This window comes from Arvicanthis niloticus, chromosome 13 (assembly GCF_011762505.2).
Source record: "Arvicanthis niloticus isolate mArvNil1 chromosome 13, mArvNil1.pat.X, whole genome shotgun sequence".
NCBI classification, from domain to species: Eukaryota; Metazoa; Chordata; class Mammalia; order Rodentia; family Muridae; genus Arvicanthis; species Arvicanthis niloticus.
The window spans coordinates 72,919,879-72,943,753 of NC_047670.1; the positions used below are offsets into that span (position 1 = coordinate 72,919,879).

Below are 23,875 nucleotides of genomic sequence, written 5' to 3' on the forward strand. Positions count from 1 at the left end.
ACTGTGCGTGCTAGGATGGTTGAGATTAACCGGGGTACCGACTGCTTCCTTTCACAACATTTTCCATCCTCAGGTTTGCTTTAATCCCACGTAGTTGTTGGTCATTCTTTAAATTTATTCTATTTTTATGTGCATTGGTGTTTTGCCTGCATGCATATCTGTATGAGGGTGTCAGATCCTCTGGAACTGGAGTTATGGACAGTTGTGAGGTGTCGTATGGATGCTGAGAATATGAACCTGGGTCCTCTGGAAGAAAAACCAGTGCTCTTATCCGCAGAGCCATCTATCTCTCTAACCCCAGGTCTGGTTTTTCTTTCAGTTCTCAAAGGTCAGTCTGAATCTAGTGGGTATAATGAACACTAGAGGGCTCTCCACTCACAGGCAGAGAGAGAGAGAGAGAGAGAGAGAGAGAGAGAGAGAGAGAGAGAGAGAGAGAGAGAGAGAGAGAGAAGAAGAAGGAGGAGGAGGAGGAGAGGAGGAGGAGGAGGAGGAGGAGGAGGAGGAGGAGGAGGAGGAGGAGAAGAAAACACATTCACACACAAAATTTAAAAATGATTGGCCAAAGATAGGTGGGAACTTTTAAAAACCTTTTGCTATTATTTGACAGTCTTCCAAGTGTCCGGCTCCAGGCTTGACATTTAGGCTAAGGTTTCTTGTCTTACTTAGTCAACATAACAGTATAAGCTGGGAATTCTTTGATTTTAGTAACAAGGAAAGTGTAGCCTACTGCATCTGCCTTCTGAGTCCACAAATCTAAAAAACAGAAGGGGATCTGAATCCCTCGGGTTCATGTGACCTCAGAGACCTTACCTTTCCCCTTTTCAGAATACTGTTCTGTATACACACACAATAATGATTGTTTAGATTTATTATTTTAATTGCATGTGTATGCTTTGTTGTTTTTTTTCTTTTTTTGCCTGTATGCATATATGGGAAACTTACGGGTGCTTGGGGCATAAGGAAGCCAGAAGAGGGTGTCAGATCCCCTGCGACTGGAGTCACAGAGGGTTGTGAGCCGACATGTGGTTGTTGAGGATCAAACCCAGGTCCTCTGGGAGAGCAGCCAGTGCTTTTAGCTACTGAGCCATCTCTCTAAGCCCTAAATGAATGCTTTTTAAAAGGAGTAAATTGAGACTCAGAAAGATAAAAAGGCTGGTCTGAGTTCACAGTGACAATCTCCTAGTACTTTGTACTTCTCAGGACACAGCTAAGAAAGATGCCAGTCTGCTGGATGCCTGATGACTTTGCTTTTCTAGCTCTCTTATGATTATGAAGACTACTGTTGCTATGTTTGTGTTGGGTGTGATGTGTGATGTGCGTTCATGTGTATAGGCACAGGCTTGCCATGCACATGGAGGTCACATGACAACCTGCAGTCTCAGTCCCTGGCTATCGTCTTGTCATCTTGTCTTCACCTTCCATCTCACTGTGGAAGTGCTGGGATTACAGACATGTAGCACATGCAGCTTTATGTGGGTTCAAGGATTTGAACTCAGACCTTCATGCTTGCAAGGCAAGCACTTTAGCCACTGAGCCACTCTCCAGCCCTCGAGATTATATTTAGTAAGGATCAAAGCTACTCTCCTATTTAGCAACATGGCTAACAATAAGGGGTACATGTAATATAGTTAACAGTGAGACTTGGCTTGAATCCTGATCTTCTGCATATTATATACTATATATAATATATAAAATATATAATATGCATATTACATATTAGCTTATTAAATAACATATTACATGCTATATAGTGTGAATTTTATATTATATAATGTGATTACATAAAATATACACTATAAACATGCATATTATATAGTAGATAGTATTTTCTCTTACATCACTTATAAAACAAAAATAATAATACTCCTTGCTTTACAGGATGGGCTAGCAAGGCAGTTAAAAGTGCATATTCTTGATACATGCCTGTACTACCAGCACTTGTGAAGTGAAGGTAGAAGTATCAGACATTGGTTCAAGGTTACTCTCTGCTACATAGTGAGTTCAAGACCAATCTAAGCTGCATAAGACCCAGACAGTGGTAGTGCATGCCTTTAACCCCAGCAATGGAGGGGGCAGAGGCAGGCAGATCTCTGTGTCTTTGAGGCCAGTCTGGTCTACAGAGTGATTTCCAGGGCAGCCGGGGGCTACACAAAGAAACCCTGTCTTCAAAAACCAAGAAAACAAACCAAAACAAAAACAAGACCCAGTTTCAACTCCTATCCCCCCCCCCCACAAAACAAACAAACAAGAAAAGACCACATTATGTTGCCAAATATAGTGTCAAGAGCCAGCCACTCAGGGGGCTAAGCACGAGAGGATCGCTGAGCCCAGAGCTGGAGTCCATCCTGGACAATCCAAAGGGTACTTCCTCAAAGAGAGAGAGAGAGAGAGCTCTAGAGAGCAAATTGAAAGCAAGATGGGCAAGGAAGAGGAGAAAAGACAAAAGAGAAAAGAAGAAAACAAATTTTAAGTGCACATTTAAAAGCTAGACGTGGTATCCTGGTGTGGTGTGGTGGCACAGCCTGGGAATCCCCACACTCAGGAAGTAGAGACAGGAGGATCGGCTGGAGAAATTCCTCTGGTAGCTTGCAACTTGAAACCATCCTAGGCGGCAGCAGCTGGGCATAGTGGTGCACATCTTTGATACCAGCCCTTGGGAGGCAGACATGGGCAGGTTTTTGTGACATCTAGGTCACCTCTGGTTATATATAGTAGTAAGACCCTGTCTCCAAAAAAAGTCCCAGAGTTCTACACTTCCTGGATTTGTACCCTTACTTAAATACTCCAGGGCTGCGTGATTTGGGCACACCTAGCTCTCGAGACCACCTTGCCTGTATAATGAAATAGGTAATCGTTCCAAAGGTTATCACAGATATACAAAGTGCTCTGACACACAGCAAACATAAAACAAATATTATCTAGTTTTATTTTGAAGGTTAAATTTGATTATTTAAAGCAGATGCATAAAATGGGGCCGAAGAGGTAGTTCAGCAATTAAAAGCACTGACTGTTCTTGCAGAGGATCTGAGTTTAACTCCTAGCACCCACATAGTACAGGCAGCTCATAACAACCTGTTAATTCCAGCTCCAGGAGGTCTTATGCCTCTGGTCTCTGAGGACACCTGCATTCAGATGAACACATGCACACGTGCACACAATTAAAAATAAAATGAAATCTTTTTAAAGAATAGATGCATAAAAATAAGTTATCTTTTGGAGACAAGATCTTGCTACATCATAGAACAGACTGACTCCTGCCTCAATCCTCCTGCCTCAGCCTCCCAAATGCTGGGCTGCAGGCATACACCATATGATAGTTTGTATATGCTTGCCCCAGGGAGTGGCACTACTTGGAGGTGTGGCCTTGTTGGAAACGGAGTGTCACTGTGGGTGTAGGCTTAAGACCCTCACCCTAGCTGCCTGGAAGTCAGTATTCTGCTAGCAGCCTTCAGATGAAGATGCAGAACTCTCAGCTTCTCCTGCACCATGCCTACCTGGACAGTCATATCCACACCTTGATGATAATGGACTGAACCTCTGAACCTACAAGCCAGCCCCAATTAAATGTTGTCCTTTATAAGACTTGCCTTGGTCGTGGTGTCTGTTCACAGCAGTAAAACTCTAAGACACACCACCATACTTAGCCATAGTAACTTTTTAAGATTTTTTAATCTTACGTGTATGGGTGTTTTGTCTGCATGTGGTGACCATGGAGGCCAGAAGAGGGCGCAAGATCCCTGGAGCTGCAGTTACAGATGTCAGCCGCTGTGTGCATGCTGGGAACAGAACTTGGATCCTCTGGAAGAATAAGAAGTGTTCTTAAATCTTGGGCTATCTGCCCAGTCCCCCTAATAACTTTTAACTTCTATTATTATTCTATGAACCTTTGAGAACAAGAGGTGTGAGTCGCTAAGGAATAGATGTTAAACTGAGCTACCATCAGTGGATATTAGAATTGGAAAGTCAACAACAAAAGTCACCTCTCCTTGAACTCAGGAAATGGGAATTCTAGGAGCCACCCCTGGGGTTTGAACTAGTCTATGTAGCACCTACTGGGAGTCGGACCCAGCAGCTTGATCCTCTATTTGAGGTGAGCTTTCTCTCTTCAGTCTCTGCAGGGCAGTGGTTTTCAACCTGTGGGTCTCTACCCCTCTGGGGTTGCCTATCAGATATTTACATTATGATTCATAACAGTTGCAAAATTACAGTTATGAAGTAGCAAGGAAATGATTTTACGTCTGGGGGTCAGCACAGAATGAGGCATCAGGAAGGTTGAGAATGCCGCTGCTCCAGGGTCTAGGGCAGTGGTCCTCAACAGGAAGTGACTTAATCCAGCAAACATTCAGTAATATCTAGAGACATTTTTGGCTGTGACAGTTGGCCCATGCTACTCTCATCCAGAACCACGGATGCCAGGGCTTCAGCTGAATATCATACCCTACATAGACAGCCCCTTAAAACAATACAATTCTCATGTTCACAGTGTCAGCATCCTGGGGTATGGAAGGAAGCCCTACTCCAGGACCAAGGAGCTCTTTCTTGGCTTAGCAGGATGTGAGTGGGATTCAGAGAAATGGGACCATAGAGACAGCCACTGTAACTCCCAAAAGAGGGATACCAGACAGCTTTTCCCTGATCATCACAAAGAACAACACAAACCCACCAACTTTTTCATATGTTATATTTCATTAATAAATAGGTTTTCTTCTTTAAACACAAACATATAACAGATTGAAGCGCACCCCTCCCCCCAATTCCAAAGACGAGAGTCTATAAAACAAATGCCAACTGTACCGCCCGAAGGGCAGGAAGTCTGGTGATCCTCCATCAGTCCTGCCTCCACAGCACCACCACCCCCACATTCTTCAAGAGAAGGGGGCCTGGGGCTTCTCCCTTGGGCCCCGGGGACTTCAGTGAGAAGTATGTGAATGTATGATGCCACCTCTCCATGAGGCACGGGCTATGCAAAGATGAGGTTTCCTTCTTAGGTCTGGTCAGCCCTCGCCCTCCTGGTTTCAGTGATAAAGCATCTGGGTTAAGCCCCCAAGGGAGCTGCCTCCCGGCTTCCCGTTCTCCAGTCCATTGCCGCTTCTTAAAGGGGAAGGGAAGGGATCAAGGACCCTGCCCACCCCAAGCCTGCATGGGAACGCTGTGTGGAAGAGGCGTGATGTCGAAGGTGAGGCCAGCATGTCCCCATCTCCCCAGTACCCGTCCTTCCTTTGGAGTAGGGGGACACTGGGGTAACGACCCCCTCCACAGCCTAGTGCCTGGCTTGGGGTGTGATGGTTCTTGCTTAAAGTCAGGCCCTCCTGCCAGGCCTGACATCTTCTTCAGTTCCATTCCTGTCTCCTAAAGCCCTCTGTGGCCATCTGAAAACGTCACATCCGGTGTCTTAAGCTGTCTCATCCTCCCTCTCCCCGTGCCTCTGCACCCCAAGGGAGGAAGTGGGGGCCTGTCTCCCCCGCCTCCAGCTCCAGCTTCACATGATGGAACAGCTTTTGGCCTTTTCCTTTTTGAATGTAGACGAGATGAGTTCAGAACGGCTGGGGAGGTGGAGTAGTCGCTTGGAGAGGCTTCGGACAGGGCTCTTCGGGGGCACTGGGCTAGGCTTGTTCAGACACACCATAGATGCTGTCCGGAAGATGCTGTGGATGCTCGTCTCTGAAGTGAAAGCCGAGCCCTCCAGGTAGATTTCTGCGCCCAACTGCTTGGCTATCGCACAGCCCTGTAGGAGAAGTGCGGTCATTAATGCAATGGCTTAAGGGAACAGCATGGTGTTCTTTCCAAATATCACGTGCCCTCTCAAGTGTCCGCTCCAGCAAAACATCAGGATTCCATGCGTCACCCCACTGCCGGTCCTCCCCCAGCCCCTGCCAGCATTCACAAAGGTGAAGACTGACTGCACCTTAGAATCACCTACAACGCTTTAAAAAGTGTACTGATGCTGACCAGGCAACGGGGATGTCTGGGGATGGCACAGGCCTGAGGTCTTAGTGATGGACCCTGGGGCTTCAAGCATGGTAACCAAAACATTTTTAAAACATATTTCTTTCATGTGAGTGTCCGTATGTCCGTGTGTGTACTCACGCCACGGCATCCATGTGGAGGTCAGGGGACAGTTTGAGGAAGCCAGTTCTCTCCTCCCGCCACGTGGGTCTCAGGGATCAGGACTCAGGTCATCAGCTTAGTGGCAATTGCCTTCCCCTTTAGCCCCTCATGTCAGGATGTCCCCCCAGGTGATTCTAATAAGAAATATCAACAAATTGCCAGGCGGTGGTGGCGCACGCCTTTAATCCCAGCACTCGGGAGGCAGAGGCAGGCGGATTTCTGAGTTCGAGGCCAGCCTGGTCTACAGAGTGAGTTCCAGGACAGCCAGGACTACACAGAGAAACTATGTCTCAAAAAAACAAAAAAAAAAAGAAAGTCCACACATGTGTGTTGCACATACCACTCACACAATTAAACAAGTACTTAAAAAGTATCCTCTGGTCTTGTCAGAGAAATACAGATTTCCATATCTTTCTCCCAGAGTTATTCTACAGGCAGGGAATGCAGAATTTGAAATTCTAACAGTCACTTCTTTTTGTTTGTTCGTTTTAATTTGGTTTTGGTTTTTTGAGACTGAGCCTTATTGTGTAGCCAGGCTGGCCTCAAACTTGGAACCCTTCTGCCGCCGCCTCCTGAGTTCTGGGATTACAAACTATTACAAACTATATCCAGCTCTAACAAGCATCTTTAATGAGTCTGATACATATGGTTTCAGAAAAAAAAAAAAATGCTGGCACACACACGGGAGAGGCTTGCAGGCTAACCTATGGTAAGATTCTAAATAAGTAAGTTCCTGCTACCCCAACCCAGGGGACATTTTGCTATTTATAGATAGCCTCCAATACTAATTCTATCTCACCATAGCCTTTTCTATCTCACCCGTGCACAGGCGTGCATGCACACCCACAGGAGCACGTGCGTGTACACACACACACACACACACCACACACACCTGCTCGTAGGAGATGGGCGCCTGCTTCTGGTGGGACAATTCCATTAGAGTACTCAGGTCCGTTCGAAGATCCGTCTTGCAGCCAATAAGCAGAACACGTGTGCTGGGGCAATAGTCTAGGATTTCTGTTCTCCACTGAGGGTTGGAGCAAAAAGAGAGGTAGAAGGCAAAGAAGTCAGTGGCAGACAGATCCCCAGAGTCCAGCTGGCACCATCAAGCTCACTGCTCAGATTATCAGGTCCCAGTCTTCCCTCTGAGTCATGGCATCTCTGCTGCACTAATTACATCATCTTCCTGCCCATGAGGCCTTTGGTGGCACCAGTGTGCTAACCCAGGATCCTGTCCCTTAAGTCAACAGCACAGTCACCAACAGGAACACAGGGCAAGTCTCCCACTCCCTACCACACAGAAAAGATTTGTATCTGTCTTCTTTCCCCAGTCAAAAGGCAAACAAGCCCTGGATACTTGTAGCTGGAGTGAGGCAACCTCTTCCTTAAGAAGCTAGGCAAGCCCCACAGTGTCTCCTGCAATGTCTCAGTGTAGGCAGATCCTGCCACTCAGACCCCCCCCCCCAGCTGCTAATTGAGCCCTGACCAGCCTGACTCAGTGGCCCGAGAGCACACACAGTCCAGAAGCTGCTCCCAAAAGGCCTCATTCCACACATCACTAGAAGGTTCTCTGCCTTCAGTACCTCCCCTAGCCTGGCCTCTGGGTGCTAGTATAGGAGAAAGAAAAGGCAGAAGGCTGAGGGGAAGGAGACCCAGGGTTAACCCGGAGCCACACAGCTAATGGTAAAACCTCAAGCAGAACAAGTGTTTCCTGGCTGGTGGCAGAAGGATTATGGGACGAGGGCCCTTCTTGTTCTTCTAGGAAGACACTATACATTTATTCTCCCCTCCACCCCCAATCCTGGGGATTTCCCAAGGCCTTGCTTATGTAAGGGAAGCACCCCCTAACTGCAAATCATCCTGAGCTCCATTTGATTTTTATTTAGAGACAGGGTCTCACTAAATTGTCTGATCTTGAACTGGTTCCACAGCCCAAGGTAAACTTGAACTTAAGATTCTCCTGCTTCGATGCCCCTCCCCCACCCCCAGTAGCTAAGCTTATGAGCAGACGCCACCATCTCCTGCTTAGCCATACCTTCTTGAGTGCACTATCCATGGTCTCTGGACGGCTGATGTCAAAGCATAGCAAGACTGCATCTGAGTCGCTGTAGCAGAGTGGCCGGACATTGTCATAATAAGGAGAGCCTGGTGTAAGAGAAGAGCCGAGAATGAGCTACTGCGTCTTCTCTGCTCTAGAGGCCTAAGTCCAGGGGTCCCTGGGGAATGTGATTCTTGATCCCTTCACGTCCAGCTATGTACCAGGGCACTGAGCTATTTCATAGACGCTTGGGACATGACCATCTGCCAGGAACACCATTTCCCTTGGTATAAAAGAGGGGTAAGCAAAGGGGGTGGAGTCACTCTGAACATGTCTGTCTGGGTTTCCTACAGTGGGTTTAAGATCTACTCATACCAGAGCCCCAGAAGATGCTGCCAGTGCCTATGGAAAGACAGACAAGGATTTGTTTCAGGTTCCCTGAGCCTGCCTGCTGCCCAACCCTCTGCTTCATTCTCCTGCTCTAGGGTCTCCCAGTGAAGAAGTAGCCTTGCCTGTTACATAACTGGCTGCCCTGATTCTTTACCTCAGGGGTCAGAACTTGAGGAGGTTGATGGGGGAGGGAAAAGCGGCTGGATTTTGGGTTCTACTCTACCCACCCAAGTCAGCTCACACTGAAAAGGGCAAAGGGGATCCGGTGGCCCCCACCCCTCAGATCTCAGAGAGGCAGATCTCAAAGACCAGGAACATCAATAACTGTGAAGTTTGAGGCCAGAGCAAGGATCCTTGACAGAGGGGAAGAGGCAATTCAAACCCAGGGTCTAATGGGGTGAATGCTAGGAGCTGAGCCTGGCCCCCTCCACCCTGGGTAAGGAACAGTAGCAGATTTGGAATCCAGACAATCCGTGCTTAGAATAGCAAGCAGCCCCTCTCCCTGTACTGCATCACCATGGAAACTGGGGGGAATCCAAGCTGAGGTGGGGGTGTCGGTCATAAAAAAGAAGAAGTAAGGGGAGTTGGATAGCTGCCTGCTCCTTCAGCAATCCACCCCCATCTCATACTTAGGTGAGGTGGGGGCTGGACCACAGCAGCACTGAGGCAGGGGAGTGCTTCGGTACTGAGGGAAGAAGAGGGGGAGGGGATCAGGTCTCCATTTTGGCTCCAAGCAATCCCCCCCTCCCCTAAGACCGGCAAGTGAATAGCAGAAACAGGTTCAACCCTGGCCCAAACGTAGGGAAGCTCCATCCTACAGGGCTGTCATTTCCTCTGTCCTTACAGGGACCTGGTTTAAAACAGGGAGAGCTGATTGCCTCCATCCTTTTGAAATGAGGGGGTGGGGTGTGACCTGGGGTAAAAAGACCATCCTGGTTGATTTTCCATTATCTGGGCTGGGATTCCAGGGCTGTGAGGGGCGGGGGACGGGGGGGGGGTGAGCAGCGAGGGTGGTAATGAGGAGAGATGAGCTGCAGCAAGGTTCAGGGAGGATTGGAAGGTGGGAGGATACAGCCGAAGAAAACCCATACATCACGCAGCCACGCTGCATTCTGGTCCGATCCAGCCAGCACAGTGCAGTCCAGGATAACCAGAACCCTGCTTCCCCTTTCCTGGAACTGCAGAGGAGGACTGTGTACCCGCCTGAGGAATTTTGGTTGTGGGGAGAGCAAAAGAAATATCTATCGTTTTCCCATTCCTTATTCCCAGTCTTCCCAGACCTCGAATTGGAGAGCAAGCACAAGACGCTTCACAGAAGCGGGGTGGCATATTTATCACACATGCAGGAAAGCCTCAGTGATCTACAGCTTCCCTGTAAACTCAGCTCCAGCACGTAGAAAATATCCTCTTTTGTAAAGCATGGGTTTTTCTTTCTCATATTGCCGGCCCTTACTCTTTAATGATGTTGGAGACAGACCGTTAAAAAGAGGGACTGGGGCAGAAAAAGTGGGAAGGGCTCAGAAGCAAAGCAAATGTTAGCTGAGCTCTGAGGGTTTGGGGCGGAGAGTGGGAAAAACATTGCTTTCTACATTTCCAAAAGACAGGGCATCTCCAACGCACCCCAGCCCAGGGAGAAACCGTAAGAACTAGACCCCATGCACTCCACGGGACACCAACCCCAGCATGGACATGCCCTACATATACTGTCTCCCCCACCCTCCAAAACACCGACGATGCATCGCCTCATCTCTGAGCCGCAGCCTCTGACGAGAGGGCTGAGTTGCGGCAAACAGACAGCAGCGACCTGAGAAGGCAACACTCCCTCCAAAGCGGGCGGGCGGCTCCCGGACCCTCCACAGCTGCCTCCCTCCTACCTCTCATTTAACTTTGCTCTGGAGAACTAGAAAGGGAGGGAGGGAGAGGAGAGATAAAGAATGTGTGTATGAGAGAGAGACAGGGAGAATGTGTCTGTGAGAGAGGGGCAGAGAGAGAAACAGAGGAGACGTCTGGTGCTCCCGGGGAGTACTCAGGGGTCCGTTCACCTCGCCATCCAGAGATGAACTAGACCAGAGACCCAAGTGGCCCCCAGGCTTGTTCAGTGCTTTCCAGGCTCATCTAAACTCATCAATGCCCCAACCAAAGGATTTACATTCCTTCCTTTGCTCTCCTGGCAAGCACCTATCCTCATAGGTGGATTCCCCCCCCACCCCCTTAAAAAAGCAGCAGCTGCAGCTAGTCAATGAAGGTAGGATGGGGCATGGGGGGGTGGGCAGTCTTACCTGAGGTATCCCAGAGACTAAGCTCCACTCGCTGTTCCTCTGTCTCCATACAGGCTGTGTAATTCTCAAACACGGTAGGCACATATGTCTGTGAGGAGACAGGGAACACTCACACCCCGGCAGCATGCCCTCAGACCCCCCACACCAAGTGTTGGCTACACATGCGCTGAGACACTAAAGTGTCAGATGATGAGAAGCCAGAGGAGGGGATCCACGGGGGACGGTAGAGGTACTGGCCTTCGCTCCCCAGCCTGGGACAAGCCCCCCACATCCTGGCTGGTCTGAGACGCGTACATATGCATTTTCTCCTCATCTCTAAATGGGTCCCATTTTTTCAGAGCCAGAAGCCAGTTTTAACCTCAGTCTTCTGCCCTCTAGTCCCTTTGCACAGGTGAACAGGCGAAACAGCAGAAGCCTGCCAGGGGCTACCCTCATAGAGCCTTACAGAAGGGGCAGGCAGGTACTGCGTCAAGAATGAAGCTCGGGCTCTTGGGAGCCTCCAGGTCTCAGGGATGAAGGGAAGTGGCAGGGGATATGATGGGTAAAGAGGTGAGGAGGAGCGGGCCGGGCGGCAGAAGTGGGTCAGGTCTCAGGGGAAGCAAGACAGGGCAGTCCTTCAGCCAGGAGGCAAGGCAGGGTGGGGGCGGCCTGCGGGTGGAGGAGACCGCTGTCCCGGACAAGTGGGGACCGACCCCGGGCCGGCAGGGGAGCTCACCTCGGGATAGCAGTCCTTCGCTAGCACCTGTAACATCGCCGTCTTCCCGCACTGCACGTCTCCCACCAGCACGAGTTTACATCTGACCACCACTGGCTGCGGTGCCCGTCTCTCCTTCATGGCTGCAGCCTCGGAGGGACGTGGACTCGGGTTCAGTGAGGAGGAGGTTGTGCCTCAAGTGTCCGCGCCAGCACGCTAGCGCCTAGTTGCCGGTTCCCTGCCTGTCTCCGACTGAGGCGGAGGCCAGCGAGGCTCCGTTATATGTCTCAGACTGAGCCAATCACAGGAGGAGGCGGACTCTGCCGAAGCCAATCCCTAAGGTGGGATCCCCTGCAGCAGCCAATAGTAGGAGACTCCGAGTCAGCGCCCTCTTCCTCCCTTCCCTTTCTGTTAAAGCTGCAAGGTGGCTTCCTCCGGGAAGGGGATTCCCACGCTTTTTGTGCTGCTGTTAGCAGGTCAGGAGGGGACCGGAAGTAAAGCTAAGTGATCTCTGAGTGTCTATGAGTTAGTGTCAAGACCTATAAAGAGCTACGGAATCCCAGGAAGACGGCAGGACCTGCCTAAACTGTGGACAGGTGGCATCTCTGGGGGAGAGGGTGACTCCTTAATTTTATATAGTTCCTATTCACACTGGATCCACTTCTGGAATTTGCTAATAGAAGCCCCTGCTGTCCTTTTTTTTTTTTTTTTTTTTTAACAGCCCGACTCCCTTTCTCAGGAATCGCCTTCAGCAAAACAAATCAAGAAAACAAAAAAACTATAGTTCCTGACCCAGAGAAAGACAAACTAAACAAACGAGGGAGTCCTCCGTGTAGGTACAGGAGAAAGACCAAACAAGCTGCTTTCTGCTGGCCAGAAGGCTGCACATGCCAGGCCTGGCGAGAGTCGTGTCAAGGTGTTTTGTTCTGTGACCTGGCTTCAGCGTCAGGGATGAATCGAGGGCAGGTCCAGTTCCAGGCTGATAGCAACAGACTCTGACGCACTGATTAGAGTTACCTAGTGAGAGTCCAGCCTGGATGCCAGGGTTGGGCCTCCGGGATTAGAAACTGGAAACCAATCATTTTAGATTGAGATAAACTACAAACTGCCGACTGGCCTTAGCATGCAGCGCCTCCATGGCTTCTGCAGACCCCTCTACTAGACAGAGCTATTGAAGTACACCGCTCATATAAGCCACTGGCAACCAAGGAAGTCCCATGAAGCCTCCAGAGAATTGGGGGCCAATTTCGGGCAAACTTGAGAACAACCTGTTGGGAGCCGACTTTAGTAGAAAGCGGCTAGATCAACTTTGCAGCCATCTGGAACCATATACCCTGATGAAAGACTTGGTCGGCAAAAGCCTATAACAGCTGAAGCACACTCTGATAAATATATTGTTTATCCCACATAGCTTGTTTTGCTGTTTAGTGACCTCAGCTGTATGGTGCACGTGGTAAAATGTTTTCACCTGTGTTCTTTTGCTTGTGTATATAAATACCTCAGAATTCCCTTCAATAGAGAGACTTGAGAAAATAGAAGAGAGACTGAATCACACCCTGTCTTGTCTCCATTCTTCGAGTCTCTTGCCCCAAGAGCCCCATTCTCTCTCTTGACCAGAGCACTTAGCCCCAAAAGTGTTGAGGCAAAGTGTTGAGGCAGAATGTGAGCCTCAACAACAACCTAGGGTTCCTCCCACTCTGTTGGTTTGGTTTCTTTCTTTCTTTCTTTCTTTCTTTCTTTCTTTCTTTCTTTTTTTTCAAGAATATCACACTGAAACTCAAGTCACCGAGGAAACTAGTGGATTATCCAGGGTTACCTTGAGTGATTATCCCCTCCTTAAGGCTCTCTAGAAAGTTCTTCACCTTACCTTCCTCGACAGACACCTCATCCTCAGCCCTCACATGAATTTCAGTCTTTGGGATTCTTCTCTGTCCCTTTCCAGCATCCTGGTGGCCTCTCTGAACTAAGTGTGATTTGGAAGAGTCCCAGAACAGCTGGAAGACTTGTCTGTCTCAACCTGGAGTCCTTTCCTTCAGCTTGACCACCCTCAGAATCTGCCCGCCCCAACCCTCTGGCTCGATCACCTAGCAGGTCTACAAGAGTCAGTAGGGTTCCTGTGTGTTCTCTTAACCCTAAGTACAACATGAAAGGTCTCAGCGTTCTCTCTATGTTCTCTCCCAGCCTTACACACACACACACACACACACACACACACACACACACACGGGTGCGCACGCGCACACAGAGTAAATATGATACAACAAAAATGAAAATATAAGAAAGCAGATTATATTTTCTGTTGAGGATGATAGGGAGGAGGGGAGACGGAGGGAGGGAGACAGAGGGTGATTACAAATCCACTGAATCACACAGCTGAGACTGGCAAACTGTTATAGTATGTGTATTATATCTCCACAGAGCAAAGTTATACCCAGACAGGCGTGCTTTTACTCACAGAACTTGAGAAGTTCACACACACACACACACACACACACACACACACACACACACACACAGAGTTTAGTAGATAAAACACTTGCCTCTAAGAATCCAGGCATAGAGCACTGGGTTCACGATCCCTAGGCTACATGAACAGACTGTAAACTAGGTATGATGGTGCCTAGCTATAACCCCAATGTGCAGGAGGTAGAGGCAGGAGAATCAGGAAGGTCATCCTCAACCACATAACGAGTTGGAAGCCAGCCTGGGCTATCAGAAACCAAACAAACCAGAAGTCTGAGAGATGGCTCAGTGGGTAAAGGTACTTGCCACCAATCCTGATGCTCTGAGTTCAATCCCTTAGGTTCCAAGTGGTGAAAGGCCTGACCGTTACAACTTGTCCTCTGACCTACACTCACATATAAGCACACACAATAAGAGTGCAGTTTAAAAGGGTTTTTTTTTTTTTTTTTTTTAAGTTTTTTAAGCTTTTGGGATCCATAGATAACTTTGACCTTCTAGTTCTTCTGCTTCTTCCTACCGAATGCTGGGATGGCAGCACGTGTCCATAGGTTTTCTTTTATAGCTTCTATTATTCATTTTCTCCTTGAAACTTTTGGTTTGCTTGTTGGGGTTTTGTTTGTTTTTGTGGGGTTTTTTGGTTTTTGTTTTGTTTTGAGACAGGGTTTCTCTATGTAAAAATCCTGGCTGTTCTGGAACTAACTTTGTAGACCAGACTGGGCTCAAACTCAGAGATCCACCTGCCTCTGCCTCCCCAACTCAGGGATTAGAGGTGTATACCACTATGGCCAGGTCGGAAACTTTTTTTTTAATGTTCTGATTTCCCATTTCTTTTTTTAAAGGATTTTAAATTTTTGTTTTGTTTTGACTTTTTAAAGATTTATTTATTTGATATATTTTAGTACACCACCATTGCTCTCTTCAGACACACCAGAAGAGGACATCAGATCCCATTACAGACGGTTGTGAGCCACCATGTGGTTGCCGGGAATTGAACTCGGGACCTCTGGAAGAGCAGTCAGTCCTCTTAACCACTGAGCCATCTCTCCAGCCTTAAAGGATTTTAAAAATAATTTTTATGATAAAAAATAATTTCACACTAAAATTAACCAGGGCAGGACTAGAGGGGTGGCTCTGCAGCTGTTGCTCCTGCAGAGGGAACCCAAGTTTGATTGGCAGCACTTACTGGTGGCTCATCTGTAACTCTGGTTCCAGAGGATCCAGTGCCCTCTTCTGACTTAGGTGGGCACCTGACACATGTGCAGTGCTTGTACACGCACACAGGCAAAATACTCATACACACAAAACAAAATAAATTTAAAAACTAGTCAGACTCAAAGTCTATACATCTCAGCGAACTTCTAAACAGCGTAGCATTTGGTACGGAAGCTGTGGGGCTCCATGTTGGATCTTACACTTTCACTACGGAATGTATTTTTAGACACTCTCCACTGAAAATGAAAAATCCATGACAAAGTTAGAAGTAGAAAGCCAATTTAGCTTTATATCCTTTTTCATAACTCGTGTTTATTATCTATAGTGAAGTACTTTGCTATCTCCTGATTTTTTCATACTTAGCTTTCCTGTTCTCTTTTCTACGTCTTACATCGCGCCCTCGCGCCCTCCTGCGCATTTGTTTACTCGTCTACCACACGGTCTGCTTCACTGTGCACGCAAGGGAGAACGTGAGGTTATTTTCCTTTCTGAGATTGACCTCACTTAATATTATATACCCTAATTCCATGCATTTTCCTGCGAATTTTGTGATTAAGTAGTACTTGTGTGTTGGGGGCGGGGCACCTGTGGAGGTCAGAGGATAACTTGTGGGAGTTGGTCCTCTCTCTCTCCACCATGTGGGTCCTGGGAATTGAACGCAGGTCGTCAGGCTTGGTAGCAAGTACCTCTATCTGCTGCGCTGTCTCACAGCCTGTGACATGTTTTAAGAAACCAGGTTGACTGTTCCCCAGCATTGAGACTCTTGCCAATCGTATCCCCCACAGTGTCATTTACAAGTTAAGGAAATTTTTACCCCAGTCCTGCTCTCTTCACCACTTGAACTTACAAGCTAATTCTTTAAAACGAATCTTACGAAGAGCCTTAAGACAGAAAGATGGAGATGAAGTTTCTCTTGGCTGAGTTAGAATCAGGTTTGCCATGGGCTCATTCTGCCCCTACTCCTCTCAAAAGGATAAACCCCGGAGACACAGTTTAAAGCCATTAAACCTGGATAATATTTTCTACTCAGGGAGAGACAGAGTCAGAGAGACTCACACTGAGAGGCAGAGAGAGACAACACCACGTGCTCAAACTTCAGAACTACCTTTATCTTTTTTTCCCGGTTCTGATTACTCTGATAAGCTCCCATTCTGGGGCTGACACATAATACACAAAGATGTTCAGGGCGGTAGCAAATTAAAATTCGCTCTGACTTGACCAAAAAGTTCACAAGCCCAGCACCTTCTTTGTCCCGAGGCACCTTGCCACCTGTGTTTTCCACGTGTCTGGAGAGTCACGTCCACTCTCCAGCCATCCCTGATATAGCTTGCTACTTAGTGAATATATCTGCACTCCACAGTGGGGGCTTGTGACTTCTTCTGATCCCAGAAGTCTCTGCCTTTCAAAGATTAAGCATGCAAACAGCCTGGTAGGTAATTAGACCATAAGAGGAGTGAGAGTTAGGGATCTGGTTAGAGGATCATCCAAGACCATGTTATTACCTGGGTCAGGGGAGATTTTGAATGTTCCAAGGGTCAAGGACTGAAGAATCCCATCAGGAATAGATGACACAGGGTACAAAGTAAAGAAGTTTGCCTGGGACATAAGTTGAAAGGAAAATCTGCTTCTGCTTCTCCTTTTTTTGTTTGTTTGTTTATTTTTGTTTTTTCGAGACAGGGTTTCTCTGTGTAGCCCTGGCTGTCCTGGAACTCACTCTGTAGATCTGGCTGGCCTCGAACTCAGAAATCTGCCTATTTCTGCCTCCCAAGTGCTGGGATTAAAGGCATGCACCACCGCTGCCTGGTGGAAAATCTGCTTCTTAAATACCATGAAATTCATTTCAAAGGCATTAATACGGGACTTTGCTCCTTAGAGAAATACATAGAAGTATACACAGTCTTTGTTTCCTTCTTTTCAAAAGCAACAAGTTTATTGGTTCATTTCAACAAGGATACACACCCCGGCAGAGTGCGGCCTAACCAACATCACCTTAAGGTTAGACGTGGGGATCGACTTAATTTCGATTATCTGGGAGTAAAGTCTAGGCAATGGGGCTTCACTCTGGCCAGATGCTGTCAGAAAGGGAAACATAGCAAGGAGAGATGAGCAAGGCGAAAGCTAAGACTTGCAGAGGAGTAGTAGCCATACTAACCGGGGCAGGCGAGTATGTTCTTATTCTTGTGGCTGGGACAGGTTATTTTCGCTTCCATTCAGATCTGATTACAGAGAGAAAATCTCCAGCTTCAGCTATTATGGAATGACCTTGCCTGACCATAGTCTTGTGTAAAATGGCTTATGTTCAATGGGAAGAAAGCAAAGCATTGCTCGGAGTGCCCATCCGGTACCAGGCTGCCACGGGTGGGGGAGCCGCATGTTCCCCCTTGCTGCTCTTCCTGGTAGGTGGGCCTGTTCCCGACATCTGCTGAGTCAGCAGAAGGGAAACCAGACCTGAGGGGACTCTCCCGAGAAAATAGCCAAGAAATAACGCTGAGTTATGATGCAATCTGTGACAGCATGCTGGGAGCTGGACAGAGTGTAGGGACTGTTCTAGACTCTAGAATCTACAGGAGTAGCCTGGCTTGGAAGTAAAAGATGTAGGTCCAGGGAAGACTACAGTGTATGTGTGTGTGTGTGTGTGTGTGTGTGTGTGTGTGTGTGTGTAGTGTGTAGGTAGGTAGGTGGAGGAGGAAAAGAAAAAAGAAAAGAAAACAGCATGTGGTGGCTTGTGCTTGTAATCTCAGCTACTCCGAACACTGGGGAGGGAAGATAAACCCCAACAAAGCCAGCTTGGTCAACAGAGTGAGTTCAAGACCAGTCTAGGCAAGAAAGCTAGACTGTTTAAAAAAAAAAAAAAAAAAAAAAAAAAAACCCAAACCACTCCTTTTTAGTGCTGAGGGTGTGCCTTGGAAATAGAGTACTGGTTTAGCTCTGCAAGGCACTGCTTTCAATCCCCAATACCAAAGGGTCGGGGAGAAAGGAGGGGAGGGGAGGAAGATGGGAGGGGAGGAGAGGAGGGGAGAGGAAGCCATTTGAGGCTGAGCAAAAGTTAGTGGGGAAGTTGAGGCTGAGCAAGAGTTTGTGGGGAAGTACAAAACATTTGAGGATGGCCTGGAGCAGAATCAGGGAGCAACTGAAGGGAGTGGCCATGAAGAACTGTGTCTGTCCCATTGGAGCTAAAATAATGGGTGGTGGGTGGGCAGAGGGGTTAGATGGCAGCCAAAGGACACTCAGCAGTGACCGTCCTTCTGCCAGAAGCACTTTCGGAGAAGGCTGGAGAGCACAGCCTGGCAGTCTTCCTGCCTTCTTTTGTGTCCACCCAGGGCTAAGCCAAGGGGCATGGGAACATCTGCATACAGGCAGACAGCAGTTCTAGTACTCACAGGTTCAAATGTTTCTTGTGACGTTGTTTTGTTTCTGTTTTGAGACAAGTTTTACTATGTAGCCCTGGCTGTCCTGGAACTCCCTATGTAGACCAGGCTGGCCTTGAACTCATAGGGATATGCCTGCCTCTCCCTCAGGAGAGCTGGACTAAAGGTGTGTGGCACCACACCCACCCCTCTTTTCTGTTTGAGACAGGATTTGGTGTGTAGCCCAGGCTGGCCTCAAACTTGTGGCAGTCCTCCTGCCTCAGCCTCCCAAGTTCTAGACTTTCAGATGAATAACACTAAACTGGACTCATTTTTCCCACCTCCTCTGCTTCCTCCTCCACAAGCTAAGAATCAAACTCAAGGGTTTAAATTTATTAGGCAAGTATTCTACCTCTGAACCAGGTAACTTCCTCCCTGGTCTTTTGTATACTGGATCATATGTGGATAACTGTAACTGTGCCTTGCTTAACAGAGAAGTGGGAGAGGCAGATAACTGAAGTGGTTCTTAAAACACAAAACAAAACAAACAAACAAAAAACCACTTGGTAAATGAGCATAGTGGCTGGTGTGCAATCCCAGCCTAAGGCAGGCTGAAGTAGGAGGATCAAGAGTTCAAGGCCAGCCTTAGCTACATATCTATATTCCAAATTTGAGGACCAGCTGAACTAGTGAGACTAGTGAAATTTGAGTTCTGAGAGACCCAGAGGAAGGTCTCACAGGAGCCTTTGCTGAGGAGGGTAGGCTAGAGACAGGCTGAAGCCTGAAGTCTGCAAGGACCTTTGGAAGCCATGCTAAGCCAGAAGGAAATCGTGGATGAAGGCCTGAGGAAAGAGAACAGAAACCTGAAAGCCCACCTCAGGCCTGTGCAGCAGCTTAGATGGTGCAGTTAGATGACTGTAACCGTACTTTTTGACTACTTTATTGGGTTCTTATATCTACCACCCTTCTCCACCCCAATTCCTTCCTTCCAACCCCACAACACTAGGTAGAAGAGAAAGAAGGTTAGAGGGGAAAGGGGGCAGAGACCTCTTTAGACGACTTCCTGTTGATTAGGGGTGTTCCTAGGGAAAGTCCAACTTTGTAGTCAGGATATCTCCAACAAGCAATCCAGCAATCTAGCAAACAGCAAAAAGCAATCAGCAACCAGAAGCCATCGCAGCCTCTCAGCATCTCAGGGCTCTGGCATTTTATATCCTTTCTGCAGAGTGCCCCCTCTTACCCCCCTTCCAGAATTCCAAACCTCACACAGTCAAGAAACTATCTGCAGATGTCAGAATCACACCCCTGCCAGCGCATGAGACAAATCACAGCTGCTGTGGACAGTCTGAAGCAGCCCTGTATCCCACACCTGGATTAAAACAAAAACATATTCACATTACATAACTGGCTTTTTTTTTTTTTTTAAAGAAACCAAAATTCTCACTACAGGTATCAGGAAAGGGCGAGTGAGAAATAAGGCCACAGGGATGAACGCCTGAAGCAGGCCAAGAATAAGCCGAGATCAGGGAGCAGCAGCTCACCTCAAGGACAGAGGAAAGTAGCCAGATGCCAGTGTGTAAGTTTAACATCTGTAACTCGAGCTCTAGAGGCTCCAACACCCTCTTCTGGCCTCTTCTGGCCTCTTCTGGCCTCTTCTGGCCTCTTCTGGCCTCTTCTGGCACTGAACACACATGGTGAACAGATGTGTATGCAAGCAAAACACCCATACTCATAAAAACAATAATAATAATAATTGATGATGATGATAAAGAAGGGTGAGTCTTGAGTGCTGGGAATGTACCAGATTTCATCTTGGTAGACAGGCTGGGACCCAGGAAGTGGGGCTCCATGTAGGAGATGGTTAGTGTAGAATTGAGTGGCTGCAGAACACCCAGCCTCTGGATAGAACCAGAGAGGAAGCAAGGTTTAGACCATCACAGGTGTGCCTGGATGCAGCTGCAGCCCCCCATCCCGAACAGCTCTTAATCATGGAAATGAAACGCCTTTTATTTATGAATTGAAAGTACTCGTTCCTTATTTAGTGTGCGCACATATGTGCGTGCATGCAGGCATGAGTGTGCATGCAGAGGCCACAGGACAACTTGTGGAAACTGGGCTCTCTCCCTTCACCATCTGAGTCCTGGGATCATGCTCAGGTTGTAAGGCTTGCTGGCAAGCTCCTTGATCTGCTGAGCCATTTAGCCAGCCCGCTTCCTACATTTAAAAAAAGATTCATTTCATGCGTATGAACATTTTGCCCGTGTATATATTTCGGTACCATATATATGTCTGGTGTCCTCAGAAGTTTGAAAAAAAGGTGGGGACTTTAGAAAGCCTGCAACTGGAGCTATAGTTGGTTGTGAGCCAACCTATGGGTGCTGGAAATTGAACCCAGGTCCTCTGCAAAAACAAGTGCTCTTAACCACTGAGACATCTCTCTAACTCCTCTGCCTACTTTTTAAAGTGCTAAAGTTGGTGGAGGTATGGCTCAGAGTGGAACATTTGTCCAGTATACATATGGGTCCTAATCCCAACACTGCCAGAAAAATAAAAATAAATACCCTAGTTGAGGCCAGAAGCAGTGCTGGGCAGTAAGTGAGTAAAGATGGGTCAGCCTCTTTTTATAGTCCTGGAAAGAGATTTCAGAGCAATCAAACAACTTAGCAAGGCTGCACAGCAATGGGATGCCAGGCAGACTGATGCATGCCTGGAATTCCAGTGTTTGGAAAGCTGAGGCAGGAGGATAAGAAGGTTGAGCCTGGACTTTGACATCTCTGAACACACACTCTCTCTCTCTCTCTCTTTCTCTCTCTCTCTCTCTCTTTCTCTCTCTCTCTCACACACACACAGACAGCACGCGAACACCTCAACAAAAGGGAAAAATTGATAAATTGATCGGAACTAAGCCTTCAACCCAAGACCTGTGAGAATTCTATCACCCACCCCTTGCTAAAGTAAAAGGACATTCTGCCTCTAGAAGGGTGCCAACAAATTCGCTGGGTCTGTGCAGCTGGTGTGGACTGTGGACTGCTGGGTCTGTGCATCCCGTGTGAATTGTTGGAGACCAGAGCTGGAAAGAACAGACAAAAAGCTAAGAACTAAGGTCAGGACACTGGGCACCATGGGGTCTCCTCCAGTGGCCTGTGAAGTCTTAGCCCCATCTCTTTTGCCAATGTAATCTCCTGACACTCTTCTTTCACTCGGCCTGGACTACCTCATGAATTCAGGGCTTGCCTGGAGTATACCCTGGCTCAAAAAATTGTGTCCCCACCACCACCAAAACCCTCCATACAGTTCCTCCTTTCTGCATCAATCACTGTTCTGTTGCTGTGATAAAACACTCTCCCCAGGGCAGCTCATGGGAGAAGGAGCTCATTCTGTGTACTTCCAAGGTTGTATGGCTGTAGGCTGCATCCTCATCCTAACCATCATCACTTACGACAGAGAAATCTGATGCCCTCTCTGTCCTGTCCAGTATGGCTTGGTCGTGGACTCCAGATTCGGGTGGCGAAGGGATGAAGAAAGACATGGACACAGGACAGAAAAGCTGGATGATCAGGTAGACCATGCTCTCTCTGATGGAGTGGTACAAACTATACAACACCTCAGATCCTCAGTGTGTTTACTGAGGTAAAATGTGAGAAGGAGGGCCTAGCTAGCTACTTTCCTCAGGAGGCCTCTGTAGGGAGCTGTCTCAGGCTGCAGTCATCCTGGAAGGAGAAAGCTGTAAGAGATGCTTTCTGTCAACATTCATACCCTGAGCCTATGGAGGAAGGCTTTCTCAGTTTCCATGGGTCTGAGGTATTGGCCCTTGTGTGTCTTAGTCACTGTTTTATTATTGTGAAGAGATACCATGACCATGGTAATGCTTATAAAAGAAAGCATTTCATTGGGACTGGCTTACCATATTAGAGGCTTATCTATTGTCATTATGGCTGGAACCATGGTGGCTTGCAGGTGGGCATGGTGCTGGAGAAGTAGCTGAGAGCTCTAAATCCAGATCTGTAGGCAGCAGGGAGAGAGGAAGAGGGAGAGAGGGCGAGGGCAAGGGCAAGAGAGTGAGAGAGCATTTGAAACCTCAAAGCCCACCCCCAGTGACACTCTTTTTCCAATAAGGCCATACTTACTCCAAGGGCATGCCTCCTAATTCCTTTCAAGTTATGCCACTTCCTAATGACCAAGTGTTCAAATCTATGAGCCTGAGGTAGGGGGCGTTCCTGTTCAAACCACCTCGTGGTCCATAGTACACATTTACTCAGACTCCACCCTTTCTTACCCTGGGCTCCCACTTCTTCTTTTGCATCTTTCCCCTCACAGGAGCAGACAGCTATCACATGTGCTCAGGCTGCCCCACCACCACGCAGGGTTTTTCAAGCCTGTCTATCAATTCTTTCAACTCTAGGACCTTAACTCTTTTGTCCCTTGGTCCCTTCTTAAGAGACATTCCCTGGGGTCAGCCTCACATTATGATTGTCTCCGCATCCTCACAAAGTGCTCTACAGAACAGGAAACAGATCCACAGAATGAGGAAGGAGAAAGGGTTTTTTCTCACCATGTAACCAGATGCCTTCCTCTCTGTATTATTGAGGCTCCAGGACTCCTGGACTAGCTGGACCACTGTCACTCGTATTCTGGGTCAAGTGGCCTTTCTGGGTCCATTTAACATTTTTTCCCCTCTGAGAAAAATGCATTTTCCTTCCAAACAGTCAAGTTATACATAAACTCTTTAAATAGCCAGCCTAGAGTTGGGAATTGCCTCTATAGAAGTATTTAGGTAACGGTGAGTGGGAGTGTGCAGGGATCAGAACAGAGTGGGCCCACTCAGAAGTTTTTCCAAGAAGCTTTTGAAGCAAAGAAAGAAAAGTGACCAGAGTCAGACAAACCTGGGTTTAAATTCTGGCTTTACCACTTCCTGGCTGGAGCGCTGGCTTGACACACCTAACATTCTCTCAGGTTTCTCTTTCTTATAATAAATAGCAAGAAAAGCAGGAATGAAATTCGGGAGCTGAGGATGCAGTTCTGTTGATGGAGTGGTTGCCTAGCAATCATGTATCCCTGGGCTCTAATCCCAGTAGATATGGTGGCTCACACTTACAACTTCAGCACACAGGAGTTAGAGGCAGGAGGATCAGAGATTCAAGGTCTTCCCTAGCTGCATACAGAAAACGAGGCCAGCCTGCGCCACATGAGACCCTGGGTGAGGTAAGGGCAGGAGATAATTCAACACAGCCTTTCTGTTGAGGGTCCTAGGAACTATCTTAGGTGTTTTATTGCTGTAACAAAATACCATAACCAAAAAGCAAATTGGGGAGGAAAGGGTTTATTCAGCTTCCACATTGCTGTT

At 47.7% G+C, this 23,875-nt stretch overlaps 1 protein-coding gene and 1 long non-coding RNA gene across 3 annotated transcripts; both read right to left on the minus strand.

Moving 5' to 3' along the window:
* Positions 1-4,664: 4,664 nt before the first annotated feature.
* Rnd1 (Rho family GTPase 1) lies at positions 4,665-11,777 on the minus strand. Its single transcript, XM_034516844.2, has 5 exons — positions 11,531-11,777; positions 10,816-10,903; positions 8,144-8,253; positions 7,001-7,135; positions 4,665-5,725 (listed from the first exon to the last, which is right to left on the minus strand). The coding sequence occupies exons 1-5, from the start codon at positions 11,648-11,650 to the stop codon at positions 5,480-5,482; spliced, it is 699 nt and encodes a 232-aa protein (XP_034372735.1). The 5' UTR covers positions 11,651-11,777; the 3' UTR covers positions 4,665-5,479.
* A 5,306-nt stretch (positions 11,778-17,083) lies between these two features.
* Positions 17,084-23,564, minus strand: LOC143434159 (uncharacterized). 2 transcript variants are annotated; one of them, XR_013103457.1, is made up of 4 exons: positions 23,415-23,564; positions 22,436-22,533; positions 20,073-21,601; positions 17,084-19,900 (listed from the first exon to the last, which is right to left on the minus strand). It is a non-coding gene; the product is annotated as an uncharacterized LOC143434159 (long non-coding RNA). The 2 variants fall into 2 exon arrangements; XR_013103456.1 differs by having other exon boundaries at positions 17,084-21,601.
* Between the last annotated feature and the right edge of the window lie 311 nt (positions 23,565-23,875).

What these genes read in the sequence shown, in the direction of transcription:
- Rnd1 (XM_034516844.2), bottom strand. Translation starts at nt 11,650, where the DNA reads ATGAAGGAGAGACGGGCACCGCAGCCAGTGGTGGTCAGATGTAAACTC. An exon ending in TAGTCTCTGGGATACCTCAG is followed by an intron (nt 8,254 to 10,815) that starts GTAAGACTGCCC and finishes CTCTTACACCAG; the next exon opens with GCTCTCCTTATTATGACAAT. An exon ending in CGCCCATCTCCTACGAGCAG is followed by an intron (nt 5,726 to 7,000) that starts GTGTGTGTGGTG and finishes CTTCTCCTACAG; the next exon opens with GGCTGTGCGATAGCCAAGCA.